We start from the raw sequence: 15,404 nt of genomic DNA on the forward strand, positions 1-15,404 counted from the left end.
ACAGCATTAATTAGGAAAATAGTGTCAATAATGCAAAATGACAATAGTAAACACTCATTTTTCAGTTAAAGACAGTTCATCATTGAATTCAGCTCAGTTCAGTTTAAATAATATCTTTGCAATTATGTCAACGATAACGCTGGAAATGAAGTGTCCCCAACTAAGCAAGCCAGAGGCGACAGCGGCAAGGAACCAAAACTCCATCAGTGACAGAATGGAGAAAAAACCTTGGGAGAAACCAGGCTCAGTCGGGGGGCCAGTTCTCCTCTGACCAGACGAACCAGCAGTACAGAGATACAGTACAGTATTTAGGGCTTTAACGCAGATGGCCAGCATGTTTAGAAGGAAGAGCAGGTAGAATATTATAATAATAATTAGTATTATTATTTTAACATAAAGAAGGAAATGGACATTTCCCAGTATGTTTGTTAGGCTATATTTTGTAGTAGATTTTTGGTAATACATCCTGGAATACATTAGACAAGAGTCAACATTGTGCTTTACATGCCTCAAACGGTGTTTTTACATTTTAGCCAATTAAAATGAATATCATTGCATTAGATAAAATCGAATCAAGTGGAATCTGCAAGCAAATGATGCTAGAGCTTTACTCAGAACTAACTCTGAGCTATTCTTAATTAAATAAATAAATAATTACTTTGAAACAACTATGAATGTCAGGAGCACACAGGTGTGTAGAGCATCTACAGTTGTAGCGCATCACATTTCATTAAATGTACATGTTCCCAAATATTTTGGGTGCCACTGCACATATTAAACATCTTGAAACGTCTTTATGCTTTCTTGCTAAAAAAATATAAAAATGAACAACTAATAATTACATGAACAAATTGAGTGCTGTGTTAAATGTTTTTTGTAAAATATATTAAATTAATTAATTTTATTTAATGTTGACATTGTTTTGGTGCTTGTGAGAATCTCCTGTTCTCAGATCATGAGCGTTTATGATATCATAGAGGAGTTTTAGAACGTTGCGCGGGACTATATAAAGCGCGAGACTCGCCTGCTTACTTTGTGGCGAGTGTAGAGTATTGTTATCAACGGTGTTTACAGTGTGTATTCAGTTGTTGATAGCGTTTTATTTTGTCGAGTATGGGACAGCGACAATCTCGCCGAGAGAAAGCGGAGGGTGGTGAGTATGTGCACGGGGTCAATCCCGGTACATTACTTACACTCACCGACCACAAGGCGGAGGTCCATCCTCGTTCCGACGAGACGCCTGTGTGTGTTGGTGAGAGAGACGGGAGAAATGGAGAGACGAGAAGAAGAGGAAGAACAAGAGGTTTCGGAGGTTTGCCTCTTTCTTCTGTTGTATGTCTCGTCCCAAATCCACCAGAGCTCAGGATGAGCAGGTGGAGCAGGGTGAGGTGGACCAGGACACTGACGAGGCCCCATCCAGGAGGTGTACTGATGGTAAAAGACGAGCTCTGAACATCAAAAAGTCTCTTAATCATTTACACACAATGTAAAAATCACAATCACACATTATAAAAATGCAGACCAATTACTTTATTCCACAACATGTGATCAAAGTCTGAATATAGAAAGCATTATTTTGAAGAAGTTTAATATTTTCAAGATTTCAAGTAGTCAAATCTTCCTCTAAATGAAAAATGTATAGGAGTATGCAATATTTTATTGTTGCCATTTAATTAAAACAAGCTTTTGGTTGATATTCCCCTCTTCAGATCAGACTTCTCTACAGGACGTCATCTGCTCTGTAGAGGACAATGATCATCAGGAGCCTCCTGCCAGTGCTCCTGAAGTCCTTCCCGCTGCCGAGGACCAGCCTCACGATCAGGACAGTCCAGTCAGTCCGTCAGCAGACGAGAGTGCACCACATCTGCTGAGACAGCTGGACTGTGATGAGATCGTGAGGGTTGAGGGTTGAGGGTGAGTTTACAGTCATAATCCAAAATATAACTCACACATGCTATTTTTACAATATATTATTTTATGTGTAGCCTGTGTATAAAAGAAAGTGTATCAATGAATATACAAGTATAGTGATTATATGAGAATAACAAACAATGTTAAAATAGGTTTAGAATAAGTATGGCTTGCCTATAATTATATTTCAATAGATCACATTTGCTGGAAATACATCATCGGCAAGAAGATGGGGGAAGGAACAAACAGCTCTGTATATGAAGGAACCCGCTGTGAGGATGGCCTTCAGGTGGCTGTGAAATTCACAGCGAAGATGGAGAACGAGTCGTACATCTCCTGCCAGTCATTGTTTGCTGTTTATAACATTTTGGATTAATGTAAATCACAGTGTACAAATAATCAATATTTCAAACAGACTGGGCAAAATCCTCATTTGAGAAATTACTTCCATCTAACCATCATAAAACCATCTTTCTTTTAGCCTGACCATCCCAGACCAGTGCCTCTAGAGGTGGCCCTGACAGTCTTGGCCAATCAAGGCACCAGCTGTCGCCACATTATAGAGTTACTGGACTGGCAGGACCATCTCAACCAGTACACCATGGTCCTAGAGCAGGCCTCACCCTGCATGGACATGCACGATTTTTGGCTGCATTATGACGGCCTCTTCAGTGAGGGGATGGCCCATCATTTCATGCAGCAGGTTATCGACGCTGCTGCCGTGTGCTGTTCCTGGGGGGTCCTCCATCGTGATATCAAGATGCCGAACCTCCTGGTCAACATAGAGACCCTGGAGGTGAAGCTGATTGATTTCGGCTGTGGGGACCTCCTGAAAAGCACATTGTACAAAACCTACAGTGGTATGTATTATTTTTCAAACATGTAGTTTGGGACTTGAACTCTAGTGAATGAACTAACAACATTCTCAGAAGAAAAGCCAGTCAGTTTTATTGACTAATATTAAATGCAGTCAGAGAAAACATGCAGTGGTAAAGAACACATTTAGACATGTGAAAAACTCCAGGGACAGCGAGGTACTGCCCTCCTGAATATTTTGAGAGGGGCGAGTACAATGGGAAACAGGCAACCGTGTGGTCACTGGGAGTGCTCCTGTTCCACGTGATCACCAGCTTTTTCCCCGAGAGCAGCGATATCAGTCTGATGGACACTGATATCTGGTCCCAGCCAGGCTTCTCCCATGGTGAGATCTTCATTTCAACAATTTGTAATTAGACAAAACAGCTTTATAAAAGAGGTCCTTATATATAATTCAGGAATCTTTTAAATTTTTCAGCTTAGAAAGTGTAAAGTTAAAGGTAATAATCAGACATCTATTTTTCTGCATAGAGAGCTGCCGTTTTATCCGAGGATGTCTGAAGAGCGACCTGGGGAAGAGGCTTCATTTGGAGGAGATGCTCTTCCATGACTGGTTTAAAGTACAGTCAAAGACGAGCTAAAATTATTTTAAAGATATAGTGTTTGTTTAGTTTGGCCTCTTGATGGTCTAGTTTATTTTAATATGGACATCAGCTAACTTTCAATACCTGCAGTAACTCATATAGTCAATCTTCATACATTGCATAGACAAAAAGCTGCTTATTTTTAAACCTTATGAAATCGGTTTGTCTAATTTGTAATTGTGTTTCAGGTCCCCCTGTAAGTCATGGAGGACAGGGTCAGCTTTGCGTCTGGCAGGCTGACACGGGTGACCCCTCCATCCCTCCAGTCTTAGTGTCTTGCGGGGCTGGCAGGCCTTGGTAGCGTCTGGCGCCTTGGCCTGAGGCAGTAGTTTTAGCGTCTTGGGGAACTACTCGCCTAGGGATGTGAATTGTAAATAGTTCATTTAGTTTTAGTTAGTTAAGTACAGCACCATCCAATCATATTTCTAAAAATGGAGTCACCTAGAGCTTCCCAGAGCTCCCCATCAAACCTGTCCCACAAATTCCTGGCACTGCTGCCATAGAGGTTCCTGCCACTCACATGGTGACAGAGCTCAGTTTCTCAGCCACCTTGGGCCCAATGATCCTGTCAGGGCCGCTGCAGAAATCCTTGTGAAGGCCACTGTCACTGCCTCTCCAAAACCTGCTGAGGTCAGAGAGAACCAAATAAAAGGCACCGCAGAGGTCACTCGACATGGTACCCTTTCAGAGCTGCCCTGGTCCCACAGCTTCTTGTCCAGGCTTGAAGGTTTCTGCTGCTGCAACCACAGAGCCTGCAATGGTTTCAGAGCTCTGTCTCATAACAGCTGAAGTTGGAAAGCTTCCCGTCATGTGTGCCATGAAGGTTCCTCCCATCATGGTGTTGAGATTCATTCCACGGCTGCCAAAAAGCCTCCAGCCAAACAGCCTCAATCTTTCTTGTCATAACCTCAGCCAGAGCGAAAGCTGCTCCAGTCCCAGAGCTCCTCTCTCAACCTCCCTGGTCCCAGAGGTTCCTGCTAAAGCTGCTCTGGCCCTAGTGGTTTCTGTCTTGACTGCATCAGAACAGAAGATCCTTACAGCCCCAGTGTTTCCTGTCACTGGTGTGATTCCTCCATAAATATAGTACACCTTTGTGCCATATTAAAACACATTTGTGAAAATAAACAAAAAATGTATTTTATTAGGAAAACATATGATAATCTGGAAATACTAACAATTCCGATTATGTTTCAATTCTAGAGAGGTTAAGCCTCTCGTTTTACCAGTTTTTATTTATCACAGTGAATGTTTGATAAACTCACCAGGTAAGTAATGCCCGGTAAGTAACATCTCAATAAAGCAATAAGCCCCAAGAAGCCGTGGTTTACACTGAATCTATAACAGCTAAGGGGCGTTTTAGGCACTACGTGGAGCGGGGCTTATTGCCTTTATAAAATGGTTATTCCATATATGTAGCAATGTTTCATAAAATCATTCTTTTGACAAACAATGTAGTTCCTCAGAAACGGTTGTGGTTGCAACAAAGTGGTTGCTGAGAAACACACAGACGCAGAAACAAAGGTGTATGTTTGTAGAGTAATTTACAACAGCTTTGAACACGGCTCAACCAACTGGAATCAAAGACTGGAAATATCCATTTTATAAAGAGGAGTTTACACTATGTGGAAAGTCGAAAGTATCGTTATATTATTAGACCGCATACAAGGTCCAGGTATGTGATTTAAATCTGTAAGAATAACTTAAGTGACATGAGCAATTCCATTGAAACGTAAACAGAACATGTCAACTCAAATGGCGTACAACTTACTTCAGTGGGGCATTTACCATCACCTGTAATATTGGCACTATGAATATAAACAGATGGCAATAAAATGATTTTGAAAAATGAAATTCGAAACAACCATCGGACAGGATCAAGTCACTCATTTGCTTAATTTCATCATATCAGTTTTAGACAACTCATCGAGTTAATATTTCAACTTGCTGTAATTTCAAATAAACTTTATTTTTACATAAACTGAGTCTGAATTTATCACACATACAATAAAAAAAATCTCTAAATGACAGAAATAGCCTGTCTCCAACCTTCAAGCTACCATCTTTACACAACTTATTTGAACAAATACTCGCTGTACAATACAGTATAACAATGTGCCTTCAGAATACAGTGGTTGCGTTCATTGTTTCTTTCTAAATGTCCCAAATACAGTGCATTAATAAATGTATACACGTTTCAATTTTAGAGGAATGCATTGTACAGATAAAAAAAAGAGAGAGACTGCAGAAAAAAAACAGAACAACAGCTACAGTACACAATTCATTTCCTTGAGGAATCTTTTGATTAAGAGGAAGAAAAAAAACAGGCATCTTAAGGCTTATGTTGAATTAGATGGACCTTCGTCAGGAAGTATAAAGGTCTGCAGAGTAAATACTGCTATGTCATACTGCCCTTTTATATTTCAACTGAACAAAACACTGATATTTATAACCGTCATCCAAGAAAGTCTATTCTTACTATCAAAACAAGTCGAGAGGAAAGACGAGAAAAGAAAGAAGCGGGAAGCTGTTGGCCTCCAGTTCCGTTCTGTCAGTTTGAAGATGAATTCTAAGAGGACGTCCGATACACATAAAACTCCTTTTTGAAATATTTGCATCCTTCAGAATGTCTCAGCAACACATTCTGGAATGTACAATGTTGATGGGTCAGCATCTGTGACTGCCTGCATATGATAGTAGTCAGGCATGTCTTCAGTAATGGGCGTCTACACCTGTGCGCCTCGTGCGAGGGCAGCAGGGTTCCTGAGAGGCCTGCCAGTGTAAGTTAGCAGGTGATGCAGAGAGAGCTGAATGCTGGCGGTGGGGAGGTGAGGGGGAAAAGATCTTCCCCGGATAACTTTCAGTTCTCCTCAATGAGGGTGATATCTAGTTCAGTACAATCCCTTTCGAACACGCTAGTTTGTCCCCCGTCACGCTCTTCGGGGTCCTCCTCCTCTCTCTCCTCCTCCTCGTCACTTTCACTTAACGGCCCAATACTCGTCCTACCCAGGCCTTCAGCTGGTGAACATGAGCCTCTGAAGTCTCCAAAAAAAGGCTCAAGGCCCATACAGATGTCCCCGCCACAGGCCAATCTGCCACGTTCCATGTAACTGAGAGGGTCTGTGCTTCGAGTCTGAAAACAAAGAGATAAATAACTTCAGTTGAACACTGGCAAAGCAACAATTGAAGAGACTTCTAAGCTTCTCCCCGCTACTTTTTGGGACACAATCATATATTTGAAAAGTTTTGGCCACATAAAACAACTTTGAAAGCAAGCAGAAGCCTCTACGTCAAATGGCTGTTTCTGCTGTGGACTGTATGTTAGCGTTAAGCTACTATAGCTAGCACCCACTTACCTGCGTTTTTAACAAAGAATACTGGACATATGCCCAAGCAGCTAATTAATATTCAAGATCATTTTTATGCCCCGTGACAAAGTTTTCAAAGTGGAGTTGGCAAGATAAACATGACAAAAACTGTACAGATGCTACAACACCACCACACAGAGTTGCAAATTACAGGAAACTAAACATCTCAAACCAAATGTGATGAGAATTTTCATCAGTTTATGATAAAGCAAAACAATGTAAATATATTAGTTTCATGAGATTTTTTAGTGGCCCTCCAGTGTTACACTTCAGTGTTAATTTTAATTTACACTAATTAAATGGGAAGTCGACTTAACCGGAAGTCGTGGCCTAATGGTTAGAGAGTTGGACTCATAACCCAAAGGTTGCGAGTTCGAGTCTCCGGTCCGGCAGGAATTGTAGGTGGAGGGGAGTGAATGTACAGTGCTCTCTTCCACCTTCAATACCATGACTGAGGTGCCCTTGAGCAAGGCACCGAACCCCCAACTGCTCCCCGGGCCAATAGCCAATGACTATTTAAATGATCATCTATATTAGGGTACAATGAGGCTAAACAGCTCACCAGACTAACAGGCCAATTTTAATTTTCCTCTAAACCACTAGATAACAAAAATTCACTGCAGCACTTCTTCTAAACATGTGGAAATGTAGCTGAACTTTGACAGGCAGAAACAAAAAGTCAATTCTAATATTTCATGTTTTTTTAAATGTTGTAGCTTTATGTATCAAACAATGAATCGTTAAAATGACCAAATATGTTTTGAGGTCTTGTTAATGATTTTCAGTTTTGTTCAAGGTATAATATATAAATAAACAGAGAATTTTAATAACTAAACTAATAACCAAAACGTTTATAACACAAGCTTACTGGACATGTTAGATTCAAATGTTCAATATAATTTATTAAGTTGGGTGTCCACCTTAGACAATCACCATAATTATAATAAAACAATCACACTTAAAAAATAGCCAATGACTATTTAAATGATCATCTATATTAGGGTACAATGAGGCTCACCAGACTAACAGGCCAATTTTAATTTTCCTCTAAACCACTAGATAACAAAAATTCACTGCAGCACTTCTTCTAAACATCCACGAGGAAATGTAGCTGAACTTTGACAGGCAGAAACAAAAAGTCAATTCTAATATTTAATGTTTTTTTAAATGTTGTAGCTTTATGTATCAAACAATGAATCGTTAAAATGACCAAATATGTTTTGAGGTCTTGTTAATGATTTTCAGTTTTGTTCAAGGTATAATATATAAATAAACAGAGAATTTTAATAACTAAACTAATAACTAAAACTTTTATAACACATGCTGACATGACATGTTAGATTCAAATGTTCAATATAATTTATTAAGTTGGGTGTCCACCTTAGACAATCACCATAATTATAATAAAACAATCACACTTAAAAATATAATCATATCATCAAATATAATTTATTGTTACTACTAAAGCCACATTAAAAGCCAATAATTATAAATTATTAACAGGTCACCTTTAAACAGTGTATGATGCTTTCAGAATCTTACAAATATATGAAATATTTCTATATATTTTTTTAAATTATTGTTTTAATTAAAGTTATAATAGAAGTTAATTATTTGTCAAAACAGAATATGGTACAAACTTTGCTACAGGTGTACAATTTTGCTGTTCACAACCTCATACAGTTATATGATTAATTTTTCAACAACAAACTACTTTTATGATCTTTCCCACAAAATTTGTTAGAAAAAATACAGATTTTTTCCTGTAATTATACAATATGGATTTCTTTATGTGAGTGTACCATATGTATGCAGGTAAAGTTGGATACAATTTTGAACTGAATGAAATTGAATAGAATCAGGAAATTTGTATCAATACTCAGCCCTACTTTAAACAATGTCATATTTTATCATTTTTCCTTTCTTTTTTTGTACTGTCAGCTGCCTCCTTTTCCACATTCCCATCAGATGCGCCAAAGGCTCTTGCTTTCAAAATAACCTATTTTATAACACCAGCTGTAGTAGCTGTATCTTCTGAATGGTAAAGAACAGCATACCTGTGTCATTTTGGTGAAATCTAGCACAGGCCGTGCACATGGTCTGTCCGGGTCCCTGCGGCGCTTCAGGCCAGGTTTGAGCAGGAGCAGGTCGCAGGGCTGAGAATGGCACCGTGGAAGTTGAGGAGGAAGAGCACGGCGCACCGAAGATGGAGTGCTGCAGGCGGACGAGGGCGAGGCAGGCACCGCCGGAGGGTGAGACGTGATTTGCGGGGGCACCGGAGGTGGCGGCAAGAACTGGGCGGCAGCTTCGCGGATGAGCACGGGAGAGAGGGAGAAGCGCCTCTGTGGAGGAGGCGGTGGGTGGAGCGGCGAGGGAGAGGAGGAGCATGAGGACGGCGAGGGGAAGAAGCAGCAGCAGGCGCCGCCTCCGGCACTGTCACTCGGATCCCAGGGGAACGTCCACGGCAGCGGGGAATCTGGGGAAAGGGCCAGACTGAAAAAGGTGGGGCTGGAAGAAGAATGCAGCGAGGAGTTGAGCGAGGAGCTGGGGGCACGCAGTGGACACGGCCCCCCCGCGCCCCCTCCACTGTGGCATCGGCGGTTCACTGGTGTCCAGACCTTGGAGGCGCTCGGCCGCCAGGTGTACCGGCAGCGTGAAAGGTCCTCTGGTACAGACAGCGAACGACAGTGGCGTTTGGGGGGTGGCGGGGGGGGAGGGGGAGGCCCGGGAAAAGACAGGTCCGTCACAGAGGTGCTAGGGGCAAGCGGATGGTTCAGGGCATCCCCCTCCGGCAGGTGGCTTTCTGGAGGACCCAGGGGCACAGGGCCGGGGGGGAAGCTGGAGCTGAGCACCCCCTGCAGGCTGGCCTTCGAAGGAGGGCAGAGCTGCCAGTAACTGCTCTCTGAAAGAGGACGGACTGAGTTTTAGGAGTTAATCATTCATCAAGACATCAGAAGACATTAGAGGTGAGGGTATTATGGATTTTTGTAAGCCCAAACCCAGAAACAAGCATTCTAGCACTTCAGGTTTCATAATCCTGAAGTCAATGTGTTTTTTGAACGAGTTTTTGGTTAAATGGCTGAAACAGGTCTGAGGTTTTCACAAGCTAAAGATTTGTTTTATTCTAGCTTTCCCTGATAAAAAAAAAAACAGTAATATATTTAAAATACATTTATTTCATACTAAGAATAGTTCAAATCTTTTAACATATTTACTGATTTATTGCTCGAGACCTACTGATATAAAAATTATAATTACACTTTATTTGGAGTACTACTTGTGCAAAATGTACATTTAATATTAGCCTAAAATGTGTTTTAATGTCACTATTGATGGGGATCGTAAGACCTTTGGATAATATCGGTCTTTAAATGCAAGCTATTTAAAGTGTACCTGAAGTAGTGGTCGACCGATATAGTTTTTTTGACAGCCGATGCCGATATCTTGGAAAGCAGGGGGGCCGATAGCCGATATAAAGCCAATATAATTTGTTTTTCATTTTAATTAATATTTAAGAAATTTTAAATCATTTCACAATGGATTAAAAAATAAATGTGTAAAATAAACATACTTATACTTTAGATAACCAAGTATTTTCCAGGGTAACACTCATTTTACATACAGCACAATCGGCCTTGGAGATATATCGGTCGACCACTAACCTGAAGTATATTTGCAATAGTTCCACTTTACCACAATCAAATATACTTCAGTATATTTTTAGTTAGACTAATACATTTTGATATATTTATTTTTTACTAGGGTTTACTTAGTAACAAGTGGCTAAATGGGACAACAGAGGTTGTCAGGGACATTAAATGTCATCACAACAAAGAGGTAAACTCTTTCGAGCTATTCTATTTCAAACTATTAGGGATTTTTTTTAATAAAGACAGGTGTCAGAAGATTAATGGTGGTGATGTTGAAGTCATGTGACACTGGTGTAGTTCGTGTATGGCCTCGCTTTAGCTTTTTATTTCTGGAGATTATATTTAAGCTTGAATATTCATAAATGTTGTGTTAATTTGTGAAGATTATCATGATAAAATGCACAAGAATCATACTTTTGTTGGTGGTTGATGGATGGTATTTTCGGCAATAATCCAAAAGTCAATGGAAAAGTCCTTTTGGGTTTTTGTCGAGGGTACCAGGGTGATGCTAATTTCTGAGTTGGCATACAAAACCACGTCAGTACTGCAGCATTCTATTTTGAATTTGCACACAAACCAAAAATATTACTTATTATTACTACAAATGATAAATTGCAAGAAATTATATAACGCCTGTTTCACACATACTCCGTCTGCAGTGCGTGTGCGGTACGTATGCGGTGCAGAAGCAGCACGGACTCATTGTGCTTTCACACAGGATGCGTTTGCAGTTCCCTCCTGATCCGCGGCTGTTTACCACAAACACAACATTTATCCATTATCTTGATTTCAAATCCAAACGTAGTTAGCCTATACTGAAAGTGCTTTTTTCAGCATTGTGATCCTCTTTTAACACAGTACAGTTAACACAATCTTTCATAGATGTATTCACGTTTGAATTCAATTAATATAAACAGCGTATTAAATGCATTTGGCTTTTGTTGTGTATATTAAGTTGCTCAAGCAAGTGGAAACACGTTTGAATACAGCATATAGCTTTCTTGTGTTAGGCTATCACAAATATTTTAAATTAAAACTTACCACTGACAGAAACAGTCGGCTCTCGTGCCTTTTACATTTAAATCTTCATTACAAACAGTCCAGCAGCGGGTCTTAAAGAACTTTGTTTTTCTACCTAGCAAGGACATCGTTAAAATAATCCATGTGACATCAGGGGTTCAACAGTAATTCTACGAAGCTACAAGAATACTTTGATCTGAACGTAAACCGTGTATCCGCACACATACGTTGCATACGTTATTTGGCCTTCCGGAAGTAGATGCAATTAGGAATCACTGTTAAGATCTGTTTACAACAGAACAGCACAACCCAAATATTCGAATTTGTGCAACGCATTATATGGACGACAGTTTTGTGAACCTAGGAGAGTACGAGACTGGCTGTGCACAAAGGCTATTTCTAAAAAATAAAAAAAAGGCTCATTTCCAACTTTGCTATGACAATCTGGCGCTTCTGAATCAGCGACTGTAAGTATGTTTTGTTATTAGTTTAAGTATTTGCTATTGACTGTTCAAATGCGGAGTTTTGCGCGGCATAGAGTAACGCGTCGTGTGTGTGTGTGTGAGGGGAACAGGCTCACATCACAGGAGACTGAACTGTCTGTCAGAAATCATAGCACGTCAGCTGTCTTCTGGCTTGTGTACTGCATCATCACTGTGTCTGTCCCGCAACTCTGTTGCCCTTTCGGGCCTGAACTGATGGTAAAACTAACGACATTATTAACTGTCTTGATATTTACTTTGAAAAATGAAGCTCGCGATTATGTTAAGGGGTGTTACATTTCCGACACGTGCTTGTGGTGTTCGGCCAATCTCAATGCACTAGGTCAGCTGGCCAATCAGAGCAGACTGCGCTTGTCGGAAGGAGGGGCTTTGTTGAAAACGACGCGTTTGAGAGAGGCGGGGCATAGAGGACCTACAATATGTACAGTATTTGAAAAATAATGTGTTTTTTGAACATTAAAGCATGTCAGCATATTCTGTTACACCAAATACACCAAATAATGATCTTTAAAATAGCATCATGACCCCTTTAATAGTGTTCTGAAGATGAACGGAGGTCTTACAGGTTTGGAACAACATGAGGGTGAGTAATTAATGACAGAATTTTCATTTTTGGGTGAACTATCCCTTTAACTAGCAGCTATTATTTAGAAAACCAATGAGGTTGTAGGGCTTATGGAAGTTTTTAGATTTGTTCTAAAAAGATTAGTGGCATTATGCTCCATAATTAATTATTTTACACTCAACTGAATCTCAGAAAATCTCTGCACTCCAAACTAAGGAGCTAAAGGCTTCCAGATACTCAAGAGATGGTTACATACCAGGCATCAATCCATCTGTGGGCCGGCTGGTTTCGGGGCTCTGGCGATGAAGTAGAGACTGAAAGAAGTTTTAAAAAATGATTGCTTTAAGAGACAGCTAAATGGTAAAGTGAAACATATCTGTGCTGAGATCTAAAGCACAAGCTTTACCAGTTTGCTGTCCAGTGGTTGTTGTTGATGCTGGGACCACGTTGTTGTTTAAGATTTAACGAAACCATGGCATGGCAAATTAGAGGAGGAAGGAAAGGTAGGAAAGGAAGGAAAGAGGCTGATGTGCACTATATAAAACTGAAGCACTGTCCACCAAACATCCAGGACACGCTGCCTGCTCGATCTCACTCGGGAACCATGATGTCGTCCTCACCTGGGACACAGAAGAAGTCAAATAAAGTATTAGATTTAAAATAAGTTTGATTATTTCTTAAGATTAAAAACATCAATTTTTTAGTTGTTTATCTCTTTTGGTCTTTAGATGGTCTTTTTGGACTTTTCAGTGGTTTTTGAGTCATAGTATGTTATCATGAATGCTCAAAGGATCAAGAAAAAATTGATTTCTCATGATGAAACCCCCTTAAATAAATGTATGTGAACACAATGACTTGTTCTAAATTCAGGACAATACAAAATGGTGGAACAAAACAAAAGTCGATGGTAAAGGTTTAACAATAGCAGTTTCTCATGCAAATCTCTGGAGTTACTTAGCTGCTGAAATTGTAAAAAAAAAAAAAAAAAAAAATTTTTAATAATACATTTATCAAAAGTATTCCTGATCCTGATCTACTCCAACATAAAATGCTTTATCATTTCCTGTCCAATTCAAAAAGGTGCAGCCACTCACATATAAGACTTGTCATGTTTACAAGGAAGAGAATAAATCCTTGATAAGAGTCCTTCCTGTGTAACTAAACTTTGCAAGAAGATGCACAAAATAATTTATTTGCTTAATTTTTTTTAGGTTTTATTTCCGAATTTTTGCCTGGATAGATATATTTAAAACACTATACCAAATGCAAAAGATACTAAAAGGAAGAATCAAACTGCCATCTCCATTTTGAAAAATCATTAAACACACCATGAGTCCAGCATGAAGCAGAAAAAAAACTATAATTTCACCTCCATTACTTTCATACTACAAATAATACTCTCTATAAAGCAGGCACGAGAGCAGTCTTTATTAACTACGCTCTGCCTACAGCAAACATATAAAATTCTCTTTGATTAATGAGTGCTATACTCTTAAATTGCTGACATCACACTTTCACACAGAAACAAACCAGGAATTTCAGGTGACTGACTTGCATGTATTCAAAGTACCACCAAAACTACACTGAAAAATAGGCTTGCACACCAACCAAATACACACACAAAAAAAACAGATTCCCAGATTTCAAGAAACAGGCTAAATCTGGCAATTCATTTATTATAATCAGGTTAATGTGTTTGTGATTTTACATGAACAGAATGTGACCAATTCTAATTAATATTTGAATATTCTTGTGCTTTAAACTCAGTTATTCAGCATTTATTCTTCTTTAATTATATCATAATTAGAGAAGGCGACTGAAGTTCTCGCTCTCCAAACCCCGCCAAGGACTGTAACCCTGCAGGGCAAGGCCCAACCTGCTAGCGGTCTCCCATTACAACACACATGAATAGGGACTGCTTGGTGACAGGTGTCTGGGAAAGCTGCACAGTCAAGGAACCGGCTGTTCCTCTGGCCTGATGCCACTGTGGGAACTCCTACGAACACATCCTTCCCTGTCTGAGTTCACGGAGCATTAAAACTAGAGCCCGACCGATATGGGTTTTTTGGGGGCAATACCGATACCAATATTAGGGAGTAAAAAAAGGCAGATATTCTTTGTGTATATTATAGTACAGTACCAGTCAAAAGTTTGGACACTTTCACATTCGTCTGGTACTATATATATATATATATATATATATATATATATATATAATACAGTATATACATAAACAGAATATATATACATAAACACATTTTTTTGCAATGATCTCTCAAATGTGTTGATCAAACATTTGTCTCTCATAGTTGAGGTATACCTATGATGAAAATTACAGGCCTCTCTCATCTTTTTAAGTGGGAGAACTTGCACAATTGGTGGCTGACTAAATACTTTTTTTTCCCCCACTGTATATATATATATATAGAATACAGTATATACATAACAGAATATATATACTAGGGATGCTCCGATCCGCCTTTTTCGCCTCCGATTCCGATACCTAGGGTTCAGTATTGGCCGATACCGATCCGATTCCAGTGAAGTTTTTTTCCCTCATTTAAATAAATGTAGAATTTATATATCTCTGTGTGTTGAAATTATAATCATTATTTTACAATCTACTAGATACAGACTACTTCATTATAAAGAAAAATAAAATAAACAATAAATCTGAAAAAATATAGGCCTATGTATATTTATAATCTATGACAAAAATGTATCATAAACTAGGTTAGTGGATAATTCGGCAGCAAAAGTTATGCTAGAAAAATCAGTGCACAATAATTTTAGAAATCCAAACATTTAGTGAAAAAATATTTTGTGGGGAACAAATAAAAGTGTTGCACTAAATATGGTAAAAAGTTACACATTGCTATTTGTATTATTATAAAATCCATTCATTAAAAACATTCATGAATGTATTTATA

The 15,404-nt window shown here is 39.2% G+C and overlaps 1 protein-coding gene and 1 pseudogene across 2 annotated transcripts in view; one reads left to right on the forward strand and one right to left on the reverse strand.

Moving 5' to 3' along the window:
* Window positions 1–1,113: 1,113 nt before the first annotated feature.
* On the forward strand, window positions 1,114–3,571 carry LOC107590089 (serine/threonine-protein kinase pim-3-like; annotated as a pseudogene).
* Window positions 3,572–5,094: 1,523 nt separating this feature from the next.
* Window positions 5,095–15,404, reverse strand: part of LOC107590031 (protein FAM53C-like) — a 15,760-nt gene continuing 5,450 nt past the window's right edge. The window contains exons 1-4 of one of the 2 annotated variants that reach the window (XM_016278632.1): window positions 12,881–12,907; window positions 12,731–12,788; window positions 8,794–9,638; window positions 5,095–6,501 (exon numbers count right to left, since the gene is read on the reverse strand). In XM_016278632.1, the coding sequence (XP_016134118.1) occupies window positions 6,229–6,501; window positions 8,794–9,638; window positions 12,731–12,737 (1,125 nt within the window). In that variant the 5' untranslated portion in view covers window positions 12,738–12,788; window positions 12,881–12,907 and the 3' untranslated portion in view covers window positions 5,095–6,228. Of the gene's footprint in view, window positions 6,502–8,793; window positions 9,639–12,730; window positions 12,789–12,880; window positions 13,095–15,404 lie in introns of those variants that run through there. The other variant, XM_016278631.1, reaches the window with a different exon arrangement.

Source organism: Sinocyclocheilus grahami, unplaced genomic scaffold (genome assembly GCF_001515645.1).
Source record: "Sinocyclocheilus grahami isolate Dianchi unplaced genomic scaffold, SAMN03320097.WGS_v1.1 scaffold124.1, whole genome shotgun sequence".
NCBI lineage: Eukaryota > Metazoa > Chordata > Actinopteri > Cypriniformes > Cyprinidae > Sinocyclocheilus > Sinocyclocheilus grahami.